At 39.8% G+C, this 24,744-nt stretch overlaps 1 protein-coding gene and 2 long non-coding RNA genes across 3 annotated transcripts; all 3 read left to right on the top strand.

Moving 5' to 3' along the window:
• The first annotated feature begins 2,190 nt into the window (after nt 1-2,190).
• LOC131655116 (uncharacterized) lies at nt 2,191-3,160 on the top strand. The gene is made up of 3 exons (XR_009299659.1): nt 2,191-2,316; nt 2,419-2,699; nt 2,947-3,160. It is a non-coding gene; the product is annotated as an uncharacterized LOC131655116 (long non-coding RNA).
• Nucleotides 3,161-12,903: 9,743 nt separating this feature from the next.
• On the top strand, nt 12,904-14,265 carry LOC131655117 (uncharacterized). The gene is made up of 3 exons (XR_009299660.1): nt 12,904-13,422; nt 13,525-13,805; nt 14,052-14,265. It is a non-coding gene; the product is annotated as an uncharacterized LOC131655117 (long non-coding RNA).
• A 9,295-nt stretch (nt 14,266-23,560) lies between these two features.
• LOC131657704 (F-box/FBD/LRR-repeat protein At1g78750-like) lies at nt 23,561-24,421 on the top strand. The gene has a single exon (XM_058927070.1). The coding sequence runs from the start codon at nt 23,561-23,563 to the stop codon at nt 24,335-24,337; it is 777 nt and encodes a 258-aa protein (XP_058783053.1). The 3' UTR covers nt 24,338-24,421.
• The last annotated feature ends 323 nt before the right edge of the window (nt 24,422-24,744 follow it).

The following is a 24,744-nucleotide window of genomic DNA, read 5'->3' on the forward strand; positions in this document are numbered from 1 at the left end:
TAAAAGAATGCATGAGGAAAACCTAAACTAAGGGGGAAAGCTCACTACCTAATGTTATCATACAAAGGGTACAAGTCTAAGCTAAACTAGCAACCTACGAGGGAAAACGGGAGGCACACAAGAATATCACACAAACGAGCATCCGCTCGTAAAACAAACAAAACCAACGGTACTGACCGAATGGTAGAAAAGCGGTCCCGCCATAGCCAAGGGGAGCAGCTCAACCCAAGTCAACCAAGCATTAGACCTCGCGAAAATGATCGGGCCATAGACAAGAGGGCGGACCCCTCTCAGCAACCAAGCCGTCACGGATCGTAAAGGAAAACGGTGCATGCGTACACCGAGCGTCAACGTCGAGCGACGCGAGCTATAGGAAAGGCGGGGGTCCGGTTGCATAAACCCTTTTCCTGACATACTCGATAACATGATCTTGTGCAGGTTCAGAAGCGAGCCACGCGTAGCGTGTGCATACTAAACAGACTCGATGAGACTAGGCGGGGGTTGATTGCTAACCCTTTCCGCATGCCTTCCATGAGGACTTAACGGAGTGCCATATAGGACTTATTACACCGTGACTCCCTGCCGCAAAGCACAAATATAAACACACCAACAAAAACAGAGCCTCTTTCGAGGGCTTGGCCAGATGAATGTCTAGGTCCTACTTCTCATGTTAAAGGATGATGCGAGAAAGCGGTAAAGTACAGAAAGAAGTAAAAGGGAATAGGGAGCGATACCAAACGGATAGCAAATCCGCAATGAGCTAGCAAGCGTGAGCAAAGAAGTTTGGAATACTTCGAGTAAGCCATCGTCAAGCAAAGCGAGTCAGAAAGCGTCGTCGTGAAAGTAAATCACGAGCGACATGTGGTACACGTCGAGCATAACCACATACGCAACCTGCAAGAGAACACAAGCCAGACAATGCAGGAATATACATCTCAATGAATGAGAGATCGGGTGACCGGCATCGGAAATAGGTTCGTGTCCCACAAATAAAGTGGAACACGACGCATATCAATCGCACTGGAAGCGAATTCGTGTCCCACAAATAAAGTGGAACACAAAGCAAGTCGAATCTCAATCGAAGGCTCTCTCGAAGTACCCCGCACATCTCAGCAAACGCATCAGTAATAACAAGGAAGCATGCACCGACCATAGAAAATAAGAGAAATTAAATTCTAAAAGAAAATCTAGCAAGATTAAATTATTTTTTATGACATTTTTATCTCAAAGTAAGAGAACAAAACTATGTACAAAACAATTAAAATTCTAACAAGCAAAAGGTATTACATGTTTTTATTCATTTTTTATGATGCTAAGAAACTAACAAAATTAATGTTTTTCAAGGCATTTCTATCATCTAAAAATCTAACAAAATAATTGTTTTCATGCATTTTTCTATACTAAAAAATAATGGATAACAAACTTGTTAAAAAGAACAAAATCTAATATGAATTAAGTGAAACAGGGGGGTTTATGTTGAGAATATGGTGTAAATAGAATACAGGGCGCAAGGCCCAGACAATTTGGTCCATCAACATGTTTTTTATTCATTTTTGGCACAAATGAGAATGATGCATGGGCTCATGGAGGTGTAGGAAGCAGATTCGGTACATGGCCCAAGGTTGTTGTGAATTGATCCAACATTCAGTTAATCCAAGTTCTAAACCAATTAGATTTTAATGATTTTCTAGATTTTATTCCAATTAATCATCAATTAACAACTAATCTAATTTCAGAAATTAAGGAAGCGTGAAAGAGGGATTAGGTTAGAGTCTTACTCGTGAAGCATCAGTTCTTCTTCCTCTCTCCGTTCATGCGACGGCGGCTCGAGTTATCCTCCGATCAGAGACGGTGCACATCTCCATCTCCGGCGAAGTCTCTCTCGATCTCTGCTTGTCTCAATCGATCCACTCTCCGATTAAGAACGCGGAGGTCCTCCTTCCCTCACGAATTGCAAGGGCGCTCGGAATCACAACACAAATCATCATCTCCGATTGGAGCTCCTTCGCCACCGTGACCAAAAAAATGGAGTTCTCTTCTCTCTCTCTGAATCAAATCAAGTCTTAGTCTCTCTCTTGCGATCGTCTCTTCTCCTCGTCAATCTTAATTTTCGATCGCAAATCATTCCAAAGTAAGTGATTCTATCTTTTCGATATCTTCCTTCAATCCGCTTGTGCCTCCATTTACCTCTTCTGATCCTCGCGCTTTTCTTGTGGTTGTTCCGCCGAGATTTCACCGCGAAGATGATGTTGAAGTTGCTTACAGATTGAAGCTTGTTAAGGAGTAAATTGCAACCGTGAAGATCTTCAGAGAAAGGTAGTTGAAGATTGATGATCGAAAGATTAAGAATGTTGATTCAAGAGTTTGTTATAGGTTGAATCTTTTATGTTATAGATTTTCTGGTTTTCTTATTTATAGATTGAAGAAGGTTTGAAGGAAGATTGAAGAATCGTGTTGATGGTGAATGAAGATTGGATAAGGTTCAAGATTCGGTTAGAGGTTGATGAAGATGAATTGAGAGGATGAAGATGAAGAAGATTATGGATGATCGATGGTGGAGTTGGTTATGAAGATTCAAGAGAGGATTGAAGGATTATTGAAAATGATGGAGAGAGATTGAAAGATGATGATGAATTGTGAAGCGAATCGATGCCGAGATGGTGAAGATTGAATTGGATCTTGAAGAAAGTTTGTTACAGGTTTGTTCAAGTTTGTTAAGACTCTCTTCCTCTTTTTCTCTATTCTGTTCTAAGAATTTTTTTTTATTCTCTCTGTCAGTTGTGAATCTGTTATCGAGCTTTTTCTGTTGAACCAATTCCTCCATGAGCTCTCAACCCGGCCTCCTTCTTTTGCTGCAGAATTGTATCCGTCTAATTCATGGTTCAATTTGGTTTTTTATTCGGTTTGATGAACCGGTTTTTAATGGTTTATTTCCTAATTATGCAGGCTGCAGAGATCTCTTTTTTTTACAAAGCATGGTTGCAAGCTGGGGGCTGTTTTGGAGCACGGATGCATTTTGGCAAGGCGTGAATTCTTTTGGCGCAAATATCTGAGGGCCTTGGGTGTAATTTTTGGTTTTAGAACATGTAATGGCACCACCGAATGTACTATTGAAGAGAGATAATGAATGTAATTGATGGAACTTTTGAATGGATTTCATGTATGGATTGGATAGTGAATGAATGTTTGAAATTGAACACTGTTGCCAATGACATTTCTTTTGTATTTTTGAATGAATTTGATGAATCTTGAGATCATGTCTTACAACTTTGAATCATGGCGAACTTTGCTTTTGTAACATGAACACCAAATAATTCATACTTTAATCCGATTAAACACGAACTTTAAGAACTCATGCCCCTTAATTAATCACTAACGGATCTAAATCACCAATCTAACGAAAGTGGGTCTTTAATTCTCTAACCGCCAATGATTTGTATTTCAACCAACCAATCAACTTGAAAGAAAGAATAATGATGCCTTGATGAACAAAAGTGTCTTGATCTGATCAAACTTGTATAATTGAAAGTATAATGGCGCTTTGAACAATCTTTGAAGATGAATTTGACTTGAAGCATAAAAGCAACCTCAGCATACAATCCAATTAACCTCGGTTGGATTTCAACAAACTCAAACACTCAGATGAGAATCTCTTTATTATTTTTCTTGATTTTCGAGTGGCGAAATAAACGTCGCTCATAACTTATTGCTCAAAATAAAGAGGGCAAAGTTTGGGGTGCAACAGCTGCCCCTATTCAAACTTCTTGAACCTGACGAGCGAGAAACGAAAGTTTTGAACCGTTGAGGTGGAAGGAGATTGAATACCATAATGAACTCGAAAATTTGCACTCTTGATCAATAGAAGATTCCATCTTGCAATAAGAAGGAATGTACCACCCCGCAGACAGGGAGAAAAAACTTCAATTGACCTAGATAATTAAATAAGCTCCAACTTGCGATAAGAAGGAACAGGCAACCCCACAGGCAGGGGGAAAAACTTCAATTGATCTGGGCATCAAGAGAAGGAACATCTCGACTGATCTGGGCATCAGGCGTAGCAGATGTCTTCCGAACAGGAATCGGGGATAGATGTCTAAGTCGATCTGGGAATCGAAAGGAGATATTCCGGTTGATCTGGGCATCAACGGGTAGTAAATATCTCTGGTTTGGGCACCAAGGCGACATCTCCATCTGATGCAATTAAATCATCAGGCAGATATTCCAACTGATCTGGGTATCAGCGGCTTGCTCCTTCGTAAGATCGACGAGATCCGGAGGCGGTTCCCTCAACTGAAAGTCTGGTTTATCAGGCATAGGAACAATATCTCTTCGGAACTGTGTACGCCGGGAAAGGAAGTCTTTAACTGATCTAGGCTCAATGCTAGAAAATAGGTAGAACAATCCTCTTCTGAATGAAAAAGTCAATCAGGTAGATATCTCCATCTGATCTGGGTATCATTGGCTTGCTCCTTCGTAAGATCGACGAGATCCGGAGGCGGTTCCCTCAACTGAAAGTCTGATTTATCAGGAATAGGAACGGATATCTCTTCTGAACTGTGTACGCCGGGAAAGGAAGTCTTTGAACTGATCTAGGCTCGATGCTAGAAAATAAGTAGAACAATCCTCTTCTGAATGACAAAGTCAATCAGGCAGATATCTCCATCTGATCTGGGTATCAGTGGCTTGCTCCTTCGTAAGATCGACGAGATCCGGAGGCGGTTCCCTCAACTGAAAGTCTGGTTTATCAGGAATAGGAACAGATATCTCTTCCGAACTGTGTGCGCCGGGAAAAGAAAACATCTTCAACTGATAGTAAGCATCAGGACTGGGAAGACGAGTTCTTCTTCTGAACGAAAATAAATCGTCAGGACGTAGATATTTCCAACTGATTTGAGGCATCAGCAGGCTTGCTCCTTAGGAAGATTTTGGAAGATCCGGAGGCGGTTCTTTCAACTGAACTGGCATCAGGGTAGGAACAAATATCTTCAACCGATCTGGGGGCATCGGGAATAAGTAAGCCTTCAACTAGTCTGACGGTGTCAAGATAGGGAGACAAACTTCTTCTGATTTAGACATCAGGATAAGCACCTATAATGATTAGGCGAGTTGCTCTCTGGGAGGCATTTGTATCATGATAACTTTCCTGCAAAAAGAAACATATATGATATGATTTATGCATGATGCACGTGTGAATGTATATGGAATAACGCTCTCGAGAGGGAAGGCGCTATACGCTTAGAAAATGCAATGTAAATGATGCATGATTCGAACGTTGCTTGGGGAAACAACGGAAGAGCACTGAATTTCTAAAGAAGTCCTTGAGAGAGTATGGAACTCTGCGGGGAGGACAAGAAGAGTGACCAAAGGTCACAAACTGCGAGCTGGCAAAGATGGATCAGAAATCTGCTGGAGACGATCAAATTTGGATGCGAGCTCTGGCTGGGGAATAAATCCTGCTTGGGGATACCCGGGCAACTTCACTGGAGAAGCAAATTCTCGACATACTGGGGATATGGAGATGTGAGCAAGTCATGAATACAACTCTGATGGGGAGTGACAAACTTGCTGGTGCATGAAGCATTCCGCTGGGGAAATCCTTGAAGGACGCAAATTCCGCTGAGGATGCGCATGAATCTTTGCTGAGGAAAGAATTCAGTGGGGAAGATGAATACTTCTACATAGAGATCCACTGGGGAGATGAGAGATCCACTGGGGATAAGGAATTCAGCATAAGAACCTTTTTGTTAAGACAACTCCACTAGGGAATAAGATGACTCTCTTGGGGAAAACAGGTCAATCTGTTGGGGAGAGAAGCGCTCTACTGGGGAGAATGAGGCATTCAGGCAAGGAATCTCATTGAGAGCTTACTGGGGAGTCAGATATTATTCAATCATGATTCAACTGGGGAGAAGACATTCCACCGGGGAATAAGACTTCTGAAACATAGAGATTGCATTCAAATGTGCTTTGCTGAGGAGATGAGGATTTCATCTGGATGCACTCAGCTGGGGAATGAGGATCTCTCGCTTGGCTAGATCCGCCATTGCACTGACATGAAGCGCTCAAAAGGATGTACCTGAGAGATAAATAGATGAAAATGCCTCAGGATATAGCATGACATCTCCACGGGATTTCCTCATATGGCAGAGGATAGTGATCTCACCCACAATGGGCAAATGCAAGAGCAAACAGATTGTCCGACCTCTTGGCTTTGAAATCTTCCAAACAGGCAATGGATTCAATGAGTTGATAAGCAAGCAGTGATTAGAATACCAAACAAGTATCGGCCGGAGTATCAAACAGGCATTGACTTTCCGAGAGAGTGCCACCGGGAAGTGAGCTTAAGGGGTCAAGCAAGTATTGACTTCAAAGGGACCAAACAAGCATTGGCTTTCATAGGGTTCTGCATATTCATATTAATTGTAAAAATGCCAACAAGTATTGGACTCTCAGCTTCTCACTGCTGAGGATGACGCCCTGATTCCTCATTGGTCTTTGAATTTACAAATAGTTTAGCTCGCGCTTGAACTTAACCTGATGACCTCCTGATGAGAAGAAAATGCTATTGCCTATTGTCTTGCCCCAACTTGTAAGGACTTTGAAGAATTCATCTTGTAAGCTACCATAGGTGATTTGCCCCAGTATCATGAATTTTGGCATCATGCCCCTGTCTGACTTGTATTGGAGGTAGCTTAGATTGCACTTGGGTGAATGCCCCTGATTACTCACCACTTTGAGAGATTCTTCGAATCTTGACCTGATTGCCTCAGATTGAGTGAAAACTTACTTACTAGAGTAATCAAATGTTTTTGTGCCCCTGAGGGTGATCGGACTTTGAAATATTGTTGCCTTTGCTCAACGGAGTTCTAAAGACAACCTGTCCTTCGGAAGGATAGAACATTTCATCTGAAGTTCATTGTGGAAACTTTCTTGATGTCAAACACTTGTTCATATGCAAAGAATGTTTATTATGAGAAATATAATTCTAATGCAAAGAGTATGTTTGTCTTGAAGTTTAATGAAACTTTATGAAAGGATGTCGTAACATCGAGTTTTTTTATGAAAGAAAGAAAAGATGGTGTGATACCAACTCAAGCGTTTAGCGGATCTCCTAGGAGTCAGCTTACTGTATTCTCATGTATAGCCTGCTTTCGAATTAACCCTGCTTCAATTAGGACTTTTGAGGGTTGTAACGTGGTCAGGTTCACGGTTTGAGAAAAAAGGTTTTTTTTAGGCTCGAAATTATTTGGTGCCCACCCCTTCATGATGTTCTCCAGTCCTAAGTTCAGTTAACTTGACACGAGCATTCATCTTTCAAGAGAAGTTTGAGATGATTGAGGATTCAATGAAGTCTTCTGGACATGGCAGTCACTTTACCTTTCATTTTGGTGTCTGATCACACGACTTTGTTCTTTGTTGAGGATTTTTATTTTGTAATCCTTTATTTGCTTTCGCTTTTCCTTTTTTTTTTCCTAACTTTTGACTTGGAAGTCCAGCGGGATGCCCTAATTTTTGCCTAAGTAACTTATTTTCATGTTGTTGACTTAGCGGGCTTTCTTTTTTTTATTCATTATTTTCTTTTGAACAAGTCGTGTGATCCTGAAACTCAGATTTGTTGGAAGTGATTGTGACTGCCTAAGTCCTTGATTGATGAAGAATTACCATTGTGGTATCGTCATATTTCGACCTGCTGATGTGAGGGATAAACCACAGCGGCTTTGATATTGGTATCAACCTCCTGATGTGAGGGATAACCGTTGTGGGTTTTACTTTCCTCAACCTTTTGAAAGATAGCCATTATTGTATCCTTAGATGTGTGCTTCTGATGAATTTTGAATGCTCGATCAGGTTAACTGAATACTACCCGCCCCAGGGTTAAATGTGAGGGTTTTTCCATATAGAAAAGAAACTCCTACTTCGAAGGCTCAGAGGGGTTATCGAGGGTCTATCTCCCTTATATCTCCAGTGTTTGGGAATTGAAACAATACCTGTACATCATCAACAGGGTTCTACTCAAAACCATACCATTTGAGATTCTTGGTATTATGTTCATCATCCTCCCTTCGGAGTTATCATGCTTTATGTAGCAAGAGTTAAGTATCACAAAAAGCATAAAAAAACATATAAGAGCAAAAGCGAATGGATTTTTTCAAGACAAACATATCCAATGCATTATGATTATAGTTCAAAAACAAACAAGTTTTGCATGCAAACAGAATTGACAAAACAAGAAAGCTTAAACATGAACATGCATGATGAATTAAGAATTGCCAATGTTGAGGAGATCTTCTCCGTATGGACTTATTGCTTCAAAAGATCCGCTAAGTCAAAGGAAAACTTCAATTCTGGCCTTCAAGTGCGAATATGATAGCCTTTGAATCAATCAGGTCTTGTACCTTGTCTTTGAATAGATGACAATCCTCAATCGAATAACCAGGTGCCCTAGAATGGAAAACACACCAAGCATTAGCATCTGTTCCAGCAGCACACTTTGAATTACTTCCTGGAAGAAGATTACTGCAAAATCATACAAGAGTTGTAAGTGTCCAACTTTAGGGATTTGAGTCGTGCTAGTGGTGCACAAACTCAAGATACAAGGCGTCTTGCTTATCCCTCGGTCGGGAGCCCTAAATATAGCTGCTAGATAGAAAACACCATCATGAATGGAGGAAACTTGTATTACTATCAGCGAACAACAATAACCTCTGCGCTTGGCTATCAAAGTCATTACTTGGAACACATAACAACTGTTGGGAAGGAAGCCTCTGGAAAAAACCAATTGCAAGTGATTCTCATGAGTTACTTCCTCGAGGAGGAACAAACGTTCTACTTGCAGCAGATAAAATGGGATTGACCAGTAGAAACAATTATGAATAAACTCAAACATCTTTGTATCAAGCAAGTCCTGAGATCTTTCTACCTAAACACCTTGTAAGGCTTGACATTATGATCAGATGCCCCAAAATGGAACACACCTAGTATAATCATCGGAATCAGGAGAGCTATCTGTGGTGAGAAACACCCAAAGCACGAATCTTAACCAACTGAAATTCCAATAAGCAGGGAAGTAACTCAGATACAAGGCATTACGATTCTCATCAACTTGTTTCTCTTACTCTTTCTGTCTCGGTTAACAAGTGAAGGCTACAAACAAGGAAACTCCAGGAAGAGGAGGTGACTCAAGATGTGAAGCAGATCCTTGAGAATGAGAGGCGTCTCGGTAGAACACTCTTGATTAATATCTGGCAGAAGATTCTGGCGAAGTCACGCGAAATTTGTAATGCTTTAGGGATTCGAGCAATGCAAATGGTGCAATGCTCAAGATAGATAATGTCTTGCTTATCCCTCGTGCGGGAGCCCCAAGCAATTTCAAAGACTTGTAGATCTTAACATCATAACCAAGTTCCCCAGATTAGAACTCACACCTAGTGTCATCGTCATCAAGCAGAGAATCTGTAGACATCCACACAATACGGAGCTTAACCAGTTGCAAATAAAGCAAGCTTGGAAGCAAATAAGCATAAGGCAAGCCTTCAAAAAGAACCCCAAACTGAGCTTTCATCTTGGTCACCCCACAAAGTTGTTCCATGAATGATCTTTGAACACACAATAAGAACAAATCAAGTCTCTGAGTCTGTATCAAGTGTCTGAATAAGAAATCCTCGATCCTGAACACCTGTTATGCATGAGATGTATGAGATGCATGATATGAATACAATGCCATTTTCATTTAATTTCCAAGGAATTCTCGTGTTTTGATTTTTTTTAGCAAGCAAGAGATGGAAAAGCTCGACACGAGGCTTAAAGATATGATTCCTTGGAAATGAAAGGAACACGTATGCTAGTTATTTTTTGTACATCATTTTTCGAAAAGTAAATATGCAATGATGCAAGGTGGTGGGACTTTGGATGTCTCCCACCGGACATGTCTGAATTTCCTCAAAGTTACACGACTCAGGTTCAAAGGTTCGGCACCAATTCGGAACTCCCCGTGGATCACGGGACACAATCAATAGAATCAGAACCATGGTCACCATCACGGAAATGAAACCACTCGAACGAGAACCAAAGTAACCCTCGAACAAGAACCACGGTAACCCACGAACGAGGATAGCGGTAACCCACGATCAAGAACAGCGGTAACCCAAGATCAAGAACCAAAGTCACCATCAATGTACCTGTTAAGCAATGATTGATTCCCGCCCCACTCACGGGTAAATCTAGGCCAAGGTAGGTCAAAAAGCCAACAGAGGATTGAATGTAGGCGTTATCATACGATATTGCCTCATTCCACCAAGCTCTTCCCGTGGATACGTGATCAGATCAATCAGGCATACGCCTTCTGTCCGTCACGACCACTCTAGTCCTAGTTCCTATGGTATCACTCATAGCCTGGGTAATGGGCCTTTTACCTCTGGAAACACCCACCCACAGATAGAAATCCAGAGAGTCCAGAATATGATGCAGAAAAGTAAAAGCGCACATAGAATGCAATGCAAACAGAAAAATATGCAAAGCAGCAAAAACACCCAAAGATAAACACACAAGCGCTAGGATCGACTCGCCGAGTCCGGACCCGCAATAGGTCAAGACGTCCCCAGCAGAGTCGCCAGCTGTCGCTACAGCGAAAATTAACAGAGTCGCCACTAACATATTTATCCTGAAAAGGAAGGGAATGCCAGCAAACCACAAAACAAAACAACGGTCTCACGACCAGAGAAAAAGGGTAAGGGAGTCGGTTACGCGAGGGGAGGTGTTAGCACCCCCTCGCGCCCATCGTACTCGATGGTATCCACGCTAGTGTCTAAATCTATGGGTGTGTAAGCAAAATGCGCCAATCTGGACTAAAATGAATGCAGAATGTAGGGAAAAGAAAGAGTTATGCTCGCACGGGCCCTACCCCGCTGCCTACGTATCTGTTTTGCATAATCAGAGCTACCGTAGCTCGGCTAACTAATTTCTGTTTGTTTTGTGTTTTTTAGGTGAACGAGTTACATTCACACTCCGCTGCTCGACCTTTGGAGACTTATGCTGGGAATGGAGCGGAAATAACAAGCTCTTAAGAAAAGAAAATCAAAGAGTGTGGTTTGTGTTTTAAAAGAATGCATGAGGAAAACCTAAACTAAGGGGGAAAGCTCACTACCTAATGTTATCATACAAAGGGTACAAGTCTAAGCTAAACTAGCAACCTACGAGGGAAAACGGGAGGCACACAAGAATATCACACAAACGAGCATCCGCTCGTAAAACAAACAAAACCAACGGTACTGACCGAATGGTAGAAAAGCGGTCCCGCCATAGCCAAGGGGAGCAGCTCAACCCAAGTCAACCAAGCATTAGACCTCGCGAAAATGATCGGGCCATAGACAAGAGGGCGGACCCCTCTCAGCAACCAAGCCGTCACGGATCGTAAAGGAAAACGGTGCATGCGTACACCGAGCGTCAACGTCGAGCGACGCGAGCTATAGGAAAGGAAGGGGTACGGTTGCATGAACCCTTTTCCTGACATACTCGATAACATGATCTTGTGCAGGTTCAGAAGCGAGCCACGCGTAGCGTGTGCATACTGAACAGACTCGATGAGACTAGGCGGGGGTTGATTGCTAACCCTTTTCGCATGCCTTTCATGAGGACTTAACGGAGTGCCATATAGGACATATTACACCGTGACTCCCTGCCGCAAAGCACAAATATAAACACACCAACAAAAACAGAGCCTCTTTCGAGGGCTTGGCCAGATGAATGTCTAGGTCCTACTTCTCATGTTAAAGGATGATGCGAGAAAGCGGTAAAGTACAGAAAGAAGTAAAAGGGAATAGGGAACGATACCAAACGGATAGCAAATCCGCAATGAGCTAGCAAGCGTGAGCAAAGAAGTTTGGAATACTTCGAGTAAGCCATCGTCAAGCAAAGCGAGTCAGAAAGCGTCGTCGTGAAAGTAAATCACGAGCGACATGTGGTACACGTCGAGCATAACCACATACGCAACCTGCAAGAGAACACAAGCCAGACAATGCAGGAATATACATCTCAATGAATGAGAGATCGGGTGACCGGCATCGGAAATAGGTTCGTGTCCCACAAATAAAGTGGAACACGACGCATATCAATCGCACTGGAAGCGAATTCGTGTCCCACAAATAAAGTGGAACACAAAGCAAGTCGAATCTCAATCGAAGGCTCTCTCGAAGTACCCCGCACATCTCAGCAAACGCATCAGTAATAACAAGGAAGCATGCACCGACCATAGAAAATAAGAGAAATTAAATTCTAAATGAATTCTAAAAGAAAATCTAGCAAGATTAAATTATTTTTTATGACATTTTTATCTCAAAGTAAGAGAACAAAACTATGTACAAAACAATTAAAATTCTAACAAGCAAAAGGTATTACATGTTTTTATTCATTTTTTATGATGCTAAGAAACTAACAAAATTAATGTTTTTCAAGGCATTTCTATCATCTAAAAATCTAACAAAATAATTGTTTTCATGCATTTTTCTATACTAAAAAATAACGAATAACAAACTTGTTAAAAAGAACAAAATCTAATATGAATTAAGTGAAACAGGGGGGTTTATGTTGAGAATATGGTGTAAATAGAATACAGGGCGCAAGGCCCAGACAAATTGGTCCATCAGCATGTTTTTTATTCATATTTGGCACAAATGAGAATGATGCATGGGCTCATGGAGGTGTAGGAAGCAGATTCGGTACATGGCCCAAGGTTGTTGTGAATTGATCCAACATTCAGTTAATCCAAGTTCTAAACCAATTAGATTTTAATGATTTTCCAGATTTTATTCCAATTAATCATTAATTAACAACTAATCTAATTTCAGAAATTAAGGAAGCATGAAAGAGGGATTAGGTTAGAGTCTTACTCGTGAAGCATCGGTTCTTCTTCCTCTCTCCGTTCATGCGACGGCGGCTCGAGTTATCCTCCGATCAGAGACGGCGCACATCTCCATCTCCGGCGAAGTCTCTCTCGATCTCTGCTCGTCTCAATCGATCCACTCTCCGATTAAGAACGCGGCGGTCCTCCTTCCCTCACGAATTGCAAGGGCGCTCGGAATCACAACACAAATCATCATCTCCGATTGGAGCTCCTTCGCCACCGTGACCAAAAAAATGGAGTTCTCTTCTCTCTCTCTGAATCAAATCAAGTCTCAGTCTCTCTCTTGCGATCGTCTCTTCTCCTCGTCAATCTTAATTTTCGATCGCAAATCATTCCAAAGTAAGTGATTCTATCTTTTCGATATCTTCCTTCAATCCGCTTGTGCCTCCCTTTACCTCTTCTGATCCTCGCGCTTTTCTTGTGGTTGTTCCGCCGAGATTTCACCGCGAAGATGATGTTGAAGTTGCTTACAGATTGAAGCTTGTTAAGGAGTAAATTGCAACCGTGAAGATCTTCAGAGAAAGGTAGTTGAAGATTGATGATCGAAAGATTAAGAATGTTGATTCAAAAGTTTGTTATAGGTTGAATCTTTTATGTTATCGATTTTCTGGTTTTCTTATTTACAGATTGAAGAAGGTTTGAAGGAAGATTGAAGAATCGTGTTGATGGTGAATGAAGATTGGAGAAGGTTCAAGATTCAGTTAGAGGTTGATGAAGATGAATTGAGAGGATGAAGATGAAGAAGATTATGGATGATCGATGGTGGAGTTGGTTATGAAGATTCAAGAGAGGATTGAAGGATTATTGAAAATGATGGAGAGAGATTGAAAGATGATGATGAATTGTGAAGCGAATCGATGCCGAGATGGTGAAGATTGAATTGGATCTTGAAGAAAGTTTGTTACAGGTTTGTTCAAGTTTGTTAAGACTCTCTTCCTCTTTTTCTCTATTCTGTTCTAAGAATTTTTTTTATTCTCTCTGTCAGTTGTGAATCTGTTATCGAGCTTTTTCTGTTGAACCAATTCCTCCATGAGCTCTCAACCCGGCCTCCTTCTTTTGCTGCAGAATTGTATCCGTCTAATTCATGGTTCAATTTGGTTTTTTATTCGGTTTGATGAACCGGTTTTTAATGGTTTATTTCCTAATTATGCAGGCTGCAGAGATCTCTTTTTTTTACAAAGCATGGTTGCAAGCTGGGGGCTGTTTTGGAGCACGGATGCATTTTGGCAAGGCGTGAATTCTTTTGGCGCAAATATCTGAGGGCCTTGGGTGTAATTTTTGGTTTTAGAACATGTAATGGCACCACCGAATGTACTATTGAAGAGAGATAATGAATGTAATTGATGGAACTTTTGAATGGATTTCATGTATGGATTGGATAGTGAATGAATGTTTGAAATTGAACACTGTTGCCAATGACATTTCTTTTGTATTTTTGAATGAATTTGATGAATCTTGAGATCATGTCTTACAACTTTGAATCATGGCGAACTTTGCTTTTGTAACATGAACACCAAATAATTCATACTTTAATCCGATTAAACACGAACTTTAAGAACTCATGCCCCTTAATTAATCACTAACGGATCTAAATCACCAATCTAACGAAAGTGGGTCTTTAATTCTCTAACCGCCAATGATTTGTATTTCAACCAACCAATCAACTTGAAAGAAAGAATAATGATGCCTTGATGAACAAAAGTGTCTTGATCTGATCAAACTTGTATAATTGAAAGTATAATGGCGCTTTGAACAATCTTTGAAGATGAATTTGACTTGAAGCATAAAAGCAACCTCAGCATACAATCCAATTAACCTCGGTTGGATTTCAACAAACTCAAACACTCAGATGAGAATCTCTTTATTATTTTTCTTGATTTTCGAGTGGCGAAATATACGTCGCTCATAACTTATTGCTCAAAAAAAAGAGGGCAAATTTTGGGGTGCAACAAAGCGCGAAAAATCAAAAAAGTTATCCCCAAGCTTCATTGTTTAAAGGTTTTCTCACTAAGGTTTTAGGAGAAAAAATTCTTAAGAACCGATAATTGATTATGAAAAATAAGTGTTGCAATATTGAATTAAAAGATGCTACTGGGATAATTCACATACCTGCCCTAGCATGTTACTCGTATTTGTTCAAACCACTTAGTTAATTTTATTCCGTTATTCACAAATATTATTATAAACTTGCAATTCAAACGATAATTTTTGTTAATTGAACAAAAATTTGAACTCGAAATTCTTACGCACTCCTTGAGATTGACATTTGGGAAATTTTCTCCTTATTACTACAAAGGAAAAATAGTACACTTGCTTTTTTTAGATAAAAAAATTGAATTAATGATGATACACTAGGTATTCAATCGATAACACAGTATAATTCACAAAAGATGATTATACAATCACTTATCCATAATAATGCCGAGGAAAATAAAACTTCGATTCTTTATCTTGACTTGTATACGGCTCCATGCCAAACTACTCTACGCAATATTTACTTGATTGAGGCTTCAAGAATCCTCCAATATCACCAATTCTTCTCTAAGCCTTCGTCTATAGTAATAAACCCTTTGGTCCTACCGACTCCTTGAGCGGTGAATTGTCTGATGATCTGAGAAGAACTCCGCCTTATCCACAACCTTCCATACAATCACTACTAAGGCAATCTAAAGAGAAGAACCTCCTAATTTTTACCGGAAATTTTCAGCATCACTGACAACTTCTCAATCTTGCAACAACCGAAACAATCTTTAAACAATCTCCAAGAACGGTTAGTTTTAAGACAACATCTCCCCTAATCAATCACAGATCTCTCATGATCAAGATTTGAAACATAAATTAAGGTCAAAGAAGAAAAAGATTCAAGTGCAAGAATTTTTAACTTTTAAAAGTGGGAAATTTGATTTCAAAGAAATCATAAACTATTATGAAATTCCACACATTAAAAAGTGTTAAAAGAAAGGTTTTATATGTGCTTGAGTTTAAGCACGACAAAAATGAGTGGTAAAAGTTGGTTAGCATCGAATCAAGAACAATGTATGTAATGAGTTAGGTGGGCAAGTGAATGGACTAAAAATAGTTCAGATTTTAGACCCATTTTTCAGTTGATTTGAATCAAGTGCAATGTGTGATTTGAATCGGGACCGCATGGTTATCATTTGCAAAAATTGAATTGAATCAAATGCTCTAGGCCCTCTGAAAAATGTTGCAAAACTGTGTGATTCGAATCATGTGCAAAGTGTGATTCGAATCAAATTGGGCAGAGGTGACAAAAAATTGTGTGTGTCAAATCATGTTTAAATCCTGAATCGAATCAAATTGAGAATGTATTGATTGATTCAAATCAAACACTTAAAAACTCAAATTTTCAAAATTTTAAAGGTACTTTGTGATTATTATTTGCACTTAACTTGAATCAAACACATGTAGTTTATATTCCACAAACTCATATAATTGACTAAAGACATATTGATCAAATTCAAACGTAACCATTGTTTTATGCATGCTAAAAGGATAACAAATCGATTTCAAACTTGAATCAAAAGATGTGCAATTATGAAGGAGACTTAATAAATAATAACAAATGAAATCGATAAACCGTATCGAGGATGCTCACCCTGCATATGATAAGGACATGTGACCAACCCCCCTAGAGATGTGCAGCTAGAAGGCTCCTGGCCTTATGTATTCCGTGAGAAATAAGGAGATTTCGCCCTCATCTAGGCTTCTCAACATGGGAGTAGCCCTCCATATCTTGTAGAGCTTCTCTAAGAGCAAGGTGTACTTGGCGGCTTTCCTTCTCATATTCATAGCTCCTTCCTCATTAGTTGGGAGTTCACCAAACTACATATAACGCACTATGGGCGATGTCCTGCTGTACTTTGGGATGAGTTCTACGGAGTATACTTCACTTGCCTCGATGTTGGTGGAGGCCAAAGTCTCCTGTATGAGTGTCCTATTGAACCCCGCAACCTTCAAGGTGGCCATCTTTGACAAGAGGTCCGCCCCGAGGTTCTGTTCGCGGGGGACATGCTCTACTTCGAAACAAAATGAAACAGGAGGACAAATGTCGTACCTTCGGCAGATATTTTACCAACATAGGTTCCTTGTCCTGATATTGTCCCGAGACCTGGTTGGTTACCAATTGAGAGTCACTTTTGGATTTCAATATGGTAGCTCCCATTTCTAGGGCGAGGATCATACCAATAATAACTGCTTCATATTCCGCTTGGTTGTTGGTGGCGGTGAATCCGAACTTTAACGCCTCCTCAATAACTATATCGCCTGGTCCCTGGTTTAGTCCCTCGAGCATTATTCCTGCACCGCTTCATTTTACGACATCCAGGGCTTGTAACTTGATGCTTCCACTCATAATGTACTGGATGTCGTTGTTAAGGACCAAATTTTTCATATAATTATTCTTAATTTTATGGTCTTTTGCAACTAATTGCATGATTTATTAGTGTTTAAGTGTTGAATAATGTAAATAATAAATGTTTATCTTATGTTTATACATATTATGGTATATTCACTTTTCTAATACATTTAGTAGGTTTAATGGGTTATGACATTTTTTGGAACATTAAGAAGGCAAGAAAAAGGCTTGGAACTAATCAAGAAATCAAATTTTGAAGAAAAACTCAGTTGAGCCCGCTAAGCCCCAACTGAAGCGCGTTACGCCTTTCATTATAGAACAGAGAGCATGTTTTTTTACCGTGCTTAGCCAGCCTATCCCGCTTAGCGCGGTCCCCTGAATGAGACCAGATATTTTTGCAAGCGCGATCAGTTGGCTAAGCGGGCTTGCACTTTTTGGAACTTGTTTATTTGTCACTTTTAGATTTTTTTTTAGTAAATCTATCATTTCCAAACATTATAAAATCTTACCTAAGGTGGAAAAAAGTCTTTTTCTTCATTTCTTACTCAAAATCAAAAGCTTTCAAACTTCAATCTTTGATCCATTCAAATTTGATGCTACTAAAGCTTGGTTCCTTGCTTGTTGTTCAAGTTACCATGGTGATGGATAGCTAATTTCACCTTTGTGTCAAGATTAGAGGTAGTTAATTTTTTTGTATATGTATGTCTTTTGATATTTTGTATGTGAACAAGTTGATGATCAATATAGAAGTTTAACTTTGCTTTAATTGGTTTATCTTAGCTTGTTTGATTATTAAAATATAGTTTCTCAAGTTTGACATAAGTTTTTATCTATCAACAATCAAACTCTAGAAATAATTTTGTGAGGTTATATTCACTTGTATTGAGCTTTCAAAGTTATCATATTAATAGTTAGCATGAGACATCATCTAAGGATCAATATGATAAAAGCTCACAATATCATTTTAGACATGAAACGTATTGAGATGATACATGTTTATATTGATTGGAAATGAGTTCACATGTTTCATTAAGAAAATACATATAAATTAGATTAATAAACTCTAATCTTGACATACTTTTACCATTCGTAAAATATCAGTTATTTTTACCATAACAATTTTCATGCAACTATTACATTTTGAAACTAAAACTTTTCACACATTTTGCTTAAAACAATTTTTTACTATAGAACGGAGGTAATATCACATCAATCCTTGTGGAAACAATAAAGCAAATACTTATCCTATAAAAGTGTTTTAACAGTCGTATTCTGAGAGTTCTACCGACAAGTATACCATTCTTCCCGCTAGGTTGAGTTTCTTCAACACTTGGCGGATAAGATAGTTAAATTTTACCATGATGGTGTTTCCTTGGAAATAAGGTCAGATTTTTCTTGCTGCGGTGACAACGGAGAACGCGAGATTTTCAATCTTTTGGTAGCGCGCGTCTCCGCACCCTTGAACGCTTTACTTACGAAATACACAGGTTTCTCCGTCTTATATACAAAGGCGAGTCTTCCTTCGAGCGAGTGAGGATTAGGGGTGATGTAAGAAAGTCCTTGATCTTAGAGATGACTTCCTCACACTCGGCTTCCTATTCGAACTTGCATCGTCGCCTTTCCTATGGCGTTCCCAAACTGTCGCCCTAAACAAATTTATTTGCAAATATAACAATACAAATATAATTAAATTTAGTAAAATAAATATCAAAAGAAAAAGGTTACAACAAGATGAAATATTTAAATATTAATTTTTTATAAAAAAATTATTTTAATTTTTAACTAAAACATATAATATTTAAAAATATATCTAAAAATTGTAACAAATAGTCAGGGCCGGCCCAACCCGTTTAGAGACCTAAAGCGAATTTTAAAGTAAGGTCTTAAAAATATATTTTAAAATATTAATTTTGTTATTACTAAGAGTTGAACTCAAAACTAAAAGAAAAGAGACCTATATTTTACCAACTCAAAACTCAAGTATCATTATATATTTTTATAACTAAATGAAAAAAATTTGAGACTTTTTTTAAGCTCAAACTTTTGAGGCCTAAAGCCCTAACTTATGTAGCTTGGCCCTTGGGCTGGTCCTACAAATAGTTTCTATTTCAGACGGGTTTAATTGGACTTTCTTCAATTCAATAATAGCATTATTTTATTAATATAAGGCAATTCATCTCTTTTTAATCAATTTTTTTAAAATTGTTAATTTATAATTATTAATATCTTGTTTATAATTAATAAATTATATTCCGTCAACAAAAATTTAGAAAATTTCTTTGCCAACCTCCCAACCTTCTAGTTAACCTCTGGTGAAAAATCCAAACTACCCCTGACTTCGGAAATGAACTTCCGAACTGCATAAAAAAGGTGTTTTCGGAAGTTCATCTCCGAAAGCGCCTTTTTTTAAAAAAAAAATTGTCTCATTTCGGAAGTTCATTTCCGAAAACAGCATTTCGGAAATGAACTTCCGAAACAATGCGCGTTCTGCAGATTAAGCAGAACACTCCCCCTCCCCCATTCATTTACCCTAATCCAACATCAAAAAACACCAAAGGCGAAATTTTGTTAAAAGACTTCCAAGGCAACATCAAAGGCTCCAACAAGCTTCCTATACTACATTAAAAAGCACTCCAACCTCTTCAATCGGTAAGCATTATGAGTTTTAGATCTATGCTTAAAATTGATATTAGGGTGTTTACAAATAGGAAAATATGTATTAGGTTAGGTTGGTACTGGTATTTAGGATGTTTAGAATGTGTAGACATAGGTTTAAAGTTTGATTTTGGGGTCTGCCATTGTAGGTTGCAGAAAAGCTCTGCGCAGGGGTGTTTCGGAAGTTCATTTCCGAAAACACCTCCATCCCAGTTTCGGAAATGAACTTCCGAACTGTATCAGAAGTGCATTTTTTTTGTTTTTTCATTTGTCTCGCATATTAATCGATTTCGATTGTTTACAGGAACATGTCAGGCAACCAACCAGCACGCATCAGACAAGGCAGGGAGTCCCAGACTGCGTCGGCTAGACGCGAGCGGGCGGCGGCGCAGCTGGCGTCGACACGCGGGCGGGGCCGGGACGCCGTGTGCACGTTCCATAGGACTTGGTGGAGAGTTCATCTGCTTCAGGCTCTAGGAGTAGGCTGGCTCGGGTATCTTCTTCCCGCCAGCGAGAGGAGGAGGATGAGGATGAGGAGGAGGAGGAGGTCATACCGGATGTTGACCCTCCAGTCGGGGAGGAGGAGGAGCAGGAGGAGAAGGAGGTGGATAGCTATCCGGGAGGGCCTTTTGACACTTCCCTGCTGATTCACTACCAGGATCACGTCGCTCGGCGGGTCTGGGAGGGAGAGGTATTTTTTTTAACTTAGCCGTTTATTTGTCACCATTTTTTATAATTTTACCGTTTATTTCTCGCTTATTTGTTTTTTTTTGTAACAGGAGAGAGAGCCATTGAAAATGGTGAACCACTCCAGGAAGATTTTCGGTCTGTTTAAACCAGCAGCTCAGTGGTTTAACGATCATGTGCGAGGTTCAGGGCTTAGCGGGCTCTGCATGACCGGGTACACCACCATCAGCACCGGCATGCAGGGGGCATTTGTGGAGCGCTGGCACAAGGAGACGTCTTCTTTCCACTTGCCGGTGGGGGAGTTGACGATCACCTTGCATGACGTCCAGTGTCTTCTCCATCTGCCTATTAGGGGGCCGCTGTTGGACCACTCCAGGATCCAGAGGGTCGAGGCCATTGAGTGGATGATGCATTATTTGGGCCTGCCGCACGAGGTTGCTCACTTTGAGTGCGTCACGACTTGTGGGCCTCATGTCCGGTTCACTACACTGAGCATCTATTTTGAGTTCCACCTGGACGCGGCGGCCGAGGCCGAGCAGGAGGATAACGACCTATTCAGGGAGTACCACCGCGGCTGCGCTCTCCGGTGCTGGTACATGCATGTGGTAGGCGCTGCATGCTTTGTGGACAAGAGTTCCAGGTACGTCGACGTGGCCTACCTCCGCTATTTCATGGACCTGGATACCGTTCACCAGTGGAACTGGGGGTCAGCTACTCTGGCATATCTCTACCAGAAGCTGGATCATCTCCTACTTCTCCCGCATCCACGACTTTCACATAGATCCTGCGTACGTGGACGCCATGCCCAGGGCCGCCAGATACGCTCTCCAGAGGGGGAACGATGCGGTGGGACCATACCGTCTATACTTGGACCGCACGATGCACGACGACGTCACCTGGAGGCCGTTCGTCGACTACGCTCAGATTGTCCCCTTTGACGGCATTGCTCTATATTCAGGCTGGTTGGCATGCGGGACCGGCATCATGGTTCGATATCTCCCTGAGCGGTGCATGCGTCAGTTCGGATTCGTGCAGCGGATACCCAGGTCACCCTTTGAGGCTGCTCCCGACACTGTGACCCGAGTGCAACTCACTGCCATATGGGAGCATTGGGAGGATCATGTGGTACCGCAGGAGTACCGTCTCACTCGGGTCACCCAGGACTGGCACAGTGAGGAGGGATACGTCACATGGTTCTACCGTGTGTCACATCCTTTTCTGAGACCCGACATTCCCGGCGCTCCTAGGCCAGCACACGAGGAGATCCTGGAGAACCAGCAGGCCGAGGATGATCACGCCATTGATCTCATGCCGATCTGCCAGCGGATATCGATGCTTGGGCGGGACGCGTTGGATCGAGGTATCGTGGAGCGGGGCGGTCCTGAGGCAGTCGCCGTGATGGAGATGATCGTCACTGATGCGGACCGTGCGGCGACATACAGGCGGCAGAGGAGGTCTCGGGGGGAGAGGTTTAGGCACACCCAGTAGTGGTCGGGTTTATATATTTTTTGTTATCGGATTGTATCTTTAGCACACTATTTTTATTTTTTTCGGTTTGTATATATTATTTTCATCGGATTAGTATTTTTTTTTGTTTATTTATCATATTAGTATTTTCAGTTTATCTATTGCTTATTTTATTTGGCGTTTGCGTTTAATTAAAATGCGAGACTGTTATGAAAAAACATAAAAAAAAAAACACAATTTCTGCATAATTCGGAAGTTCATTTCCGAAGACACCCCCCATGAGGTGTTTTCGGAAGTTCATCTCCGAAGGCACCCCCATGGGGTGTTTTCGGAGATGCACTTCCGAATTAAGGAAATTTTTTAAAATAAAAAAGCGCTTCGGAAGTTCATTTCCGAAGCAGGGGTATTTTGGGATTTTCGCTGGGGGTGACCCCCATAGGGAGGTGGCCAAAGAAAAAACCAAAATTTATACATTATACTTCTTTTGTCTCATAATAAGTATCTCCTTTGCACTTTTTTATGTCTCAAAATAAATGTCTCTTTAAAATACCAATACAATATTTTTTTCACTACTATATCCCTATATATTAATTTTCATGTTTTTCAACTACTTCACTACCTATAATAAATAAGGGTACTTTAGTAAATGATACTAATTATTTTCATTAAAACCAACACATCTAATATTTTTTTAAAAATCGCACAAAACTCAAATAAAACACTTATGATACAGAGGGTGTAAATGCATAGCGTTAAAGATTGAACTTTGAACCAATAAATCACATTCATCTAATCAAACTAAAAATATCAGTTGATTTGTCTCATTAATAAAAAAAATTAAAATTTTAATAGGAAATGTACTTAACTTAATTCAATTTCGTTAGTCTACAAATTTAAGTTAAGTTAAAAATTTATATTTCATTCTCTCTACGTTTTTTAGATATATTTTTCATATGCTACAATGTTAAAAATTAATATTTTAGATATATTTTTAAAAGTTATTCAAATAATTGTCACTTTTATTTTTAAATACATCTATAATTATTTATTTTTCAATTATAGAATCTAATTAATATTATATAGGATTTAATAGAAATAAGTTAATTTTCATAGAAGTTTGATTTTTTTAACCTCTATTATATATATCATCCTCAAGTTATTAATATTTTTTTTCTGTGTATGATAATATAAACACATCAAAAATTAAAATGAATGACTGTTTTTTCTCAATTTTTAGTTAGGGTAATGATCCGCGGTTATACCATTAATGGGCTTTCTAAAATCAGGTTTTTCACTATTAAAATTGTTGCTCCCCTAATTGCAGAAAAGAAATCGGGCGCTCCAAAAGTTAAGGCAACAATAGGGTTTAGAGTTGAAAGAGTGAGTATAACTTGTTCTTAATCACTTTTCAATTTTTAGTACGTTTAATATCTTATGCTTGAACCAATTTGGTTGCATTGGTTGAATGTTATGCAGAAATGTCTTCCATTTCGGATGAAGATGATAGGATCAGTAGTTTACCCGACGATGTCATATGCCACATACTCTCTTTTCTCCAAACTAAAAAGGTCCTTACTACAAGTGTCTTTTCGAAAAGGTGGAAGAATCTATGGCGCTCAGTTCCCTCGTTCAACTTCCGTAAGTCGAAGATCTGGGTGGATGATCGAGAAGCTCAGTTTCGCATGAACGAGCTCGCCTACTCGTATTTGCTCTCAGTTAATTATATCAAGAGTTGCTACCTCGACATTTATTATAATTCTGATCTTGGCCTTCTCGGCTTACCCAATGTCATCAACTGGATCAAGGCAGTTGTACAACGCGGAGTTGAGGACATTAAACTATACTTTGAACTATGTATGGAACAATCCGAATCCGCATTGTCCAACGCGGATTGTTTCAAATTTCCCATGAGCATTTTATCCTGCCGTACGCTTGTTGTTATCGACTTGTTTGGGTTTGCTGTGAAGGATTTTTCTTCCATTAGCCTCCCCTCCCTCAAAATCCTTAGTATGGATGAGATTATCTTCTTAAATGTTCAAGATTTCTTATTGCTTCTGGCTGGGTGTCCCAATCTTGAGAATTTACATACAAATTGTTTAGAGTTTCTCTCTCAAGAGTTTCTTACCTATCAAGAGTGTCAAAGTTTAACCTTAACAAACTTGACCAAAGCAGATTTGCAAAACACTTTTTGTCACTTTCCTTTGAATGCCCTTCGTAACGCGGAGCATTTGATCCTAGAAATAAATGAGGTTTGAAATTGATTTGTATCTATGATTTTGGAATTTCAACTTTAGTTCTTACGATGTACCTTTCTACTTTTTTTTTTCTTAGGTGTGTCAGGGTTGGTATGAGATTCCCATATTTCATAATTTGACCAACTTGAAACTTCTCTCTCTAAAACGTAACTGGAATTTGTTGTTTCAAGTGCTCAAAAAGTGTCCTAACCTTCAAAATGTTGAGCTTTGTCAGGTTTGTTAAGTGTAGGGATGATATCTGATTTATCATTTCTTAGCATGGCTTTGTGATTTATTTTATGTTATCTATATTCGTAGGAGACCGAAGAGATACAAGATGACCCGGAGAATTGGGTGGATCCAAAATTTGTTCCGCAATGTATTTCATCACAACTTAAAACTTGCAAACTTGAGTGCTTTTTAGGCCA

Source organism: Vicia villosa, linkage group LG3 (assembly GCF_029867415.1).
Source record: "Vicia villosa cultivar HV-30 ecotype Madison, WI linkage group LG3, Vvil1.0, whole genome shotgun sequence".
Taxonomy (NCBI): Eukaryota; Viridiplantae; Streptophyta; class Magnoliopsida; order Fabales; family Fabaceae; genus Vicia; species Vicia villosa.

Bases quoted from the DNA above. Each gene is read 5' to 3' on its own strand.
- LOC131657704 (XM_058927070.1), top strand. From the start codon at position 23,561: ATGTCTTCCATTTCGGATGAAGATGATAGGATCAGTAGTTTACCCGAC.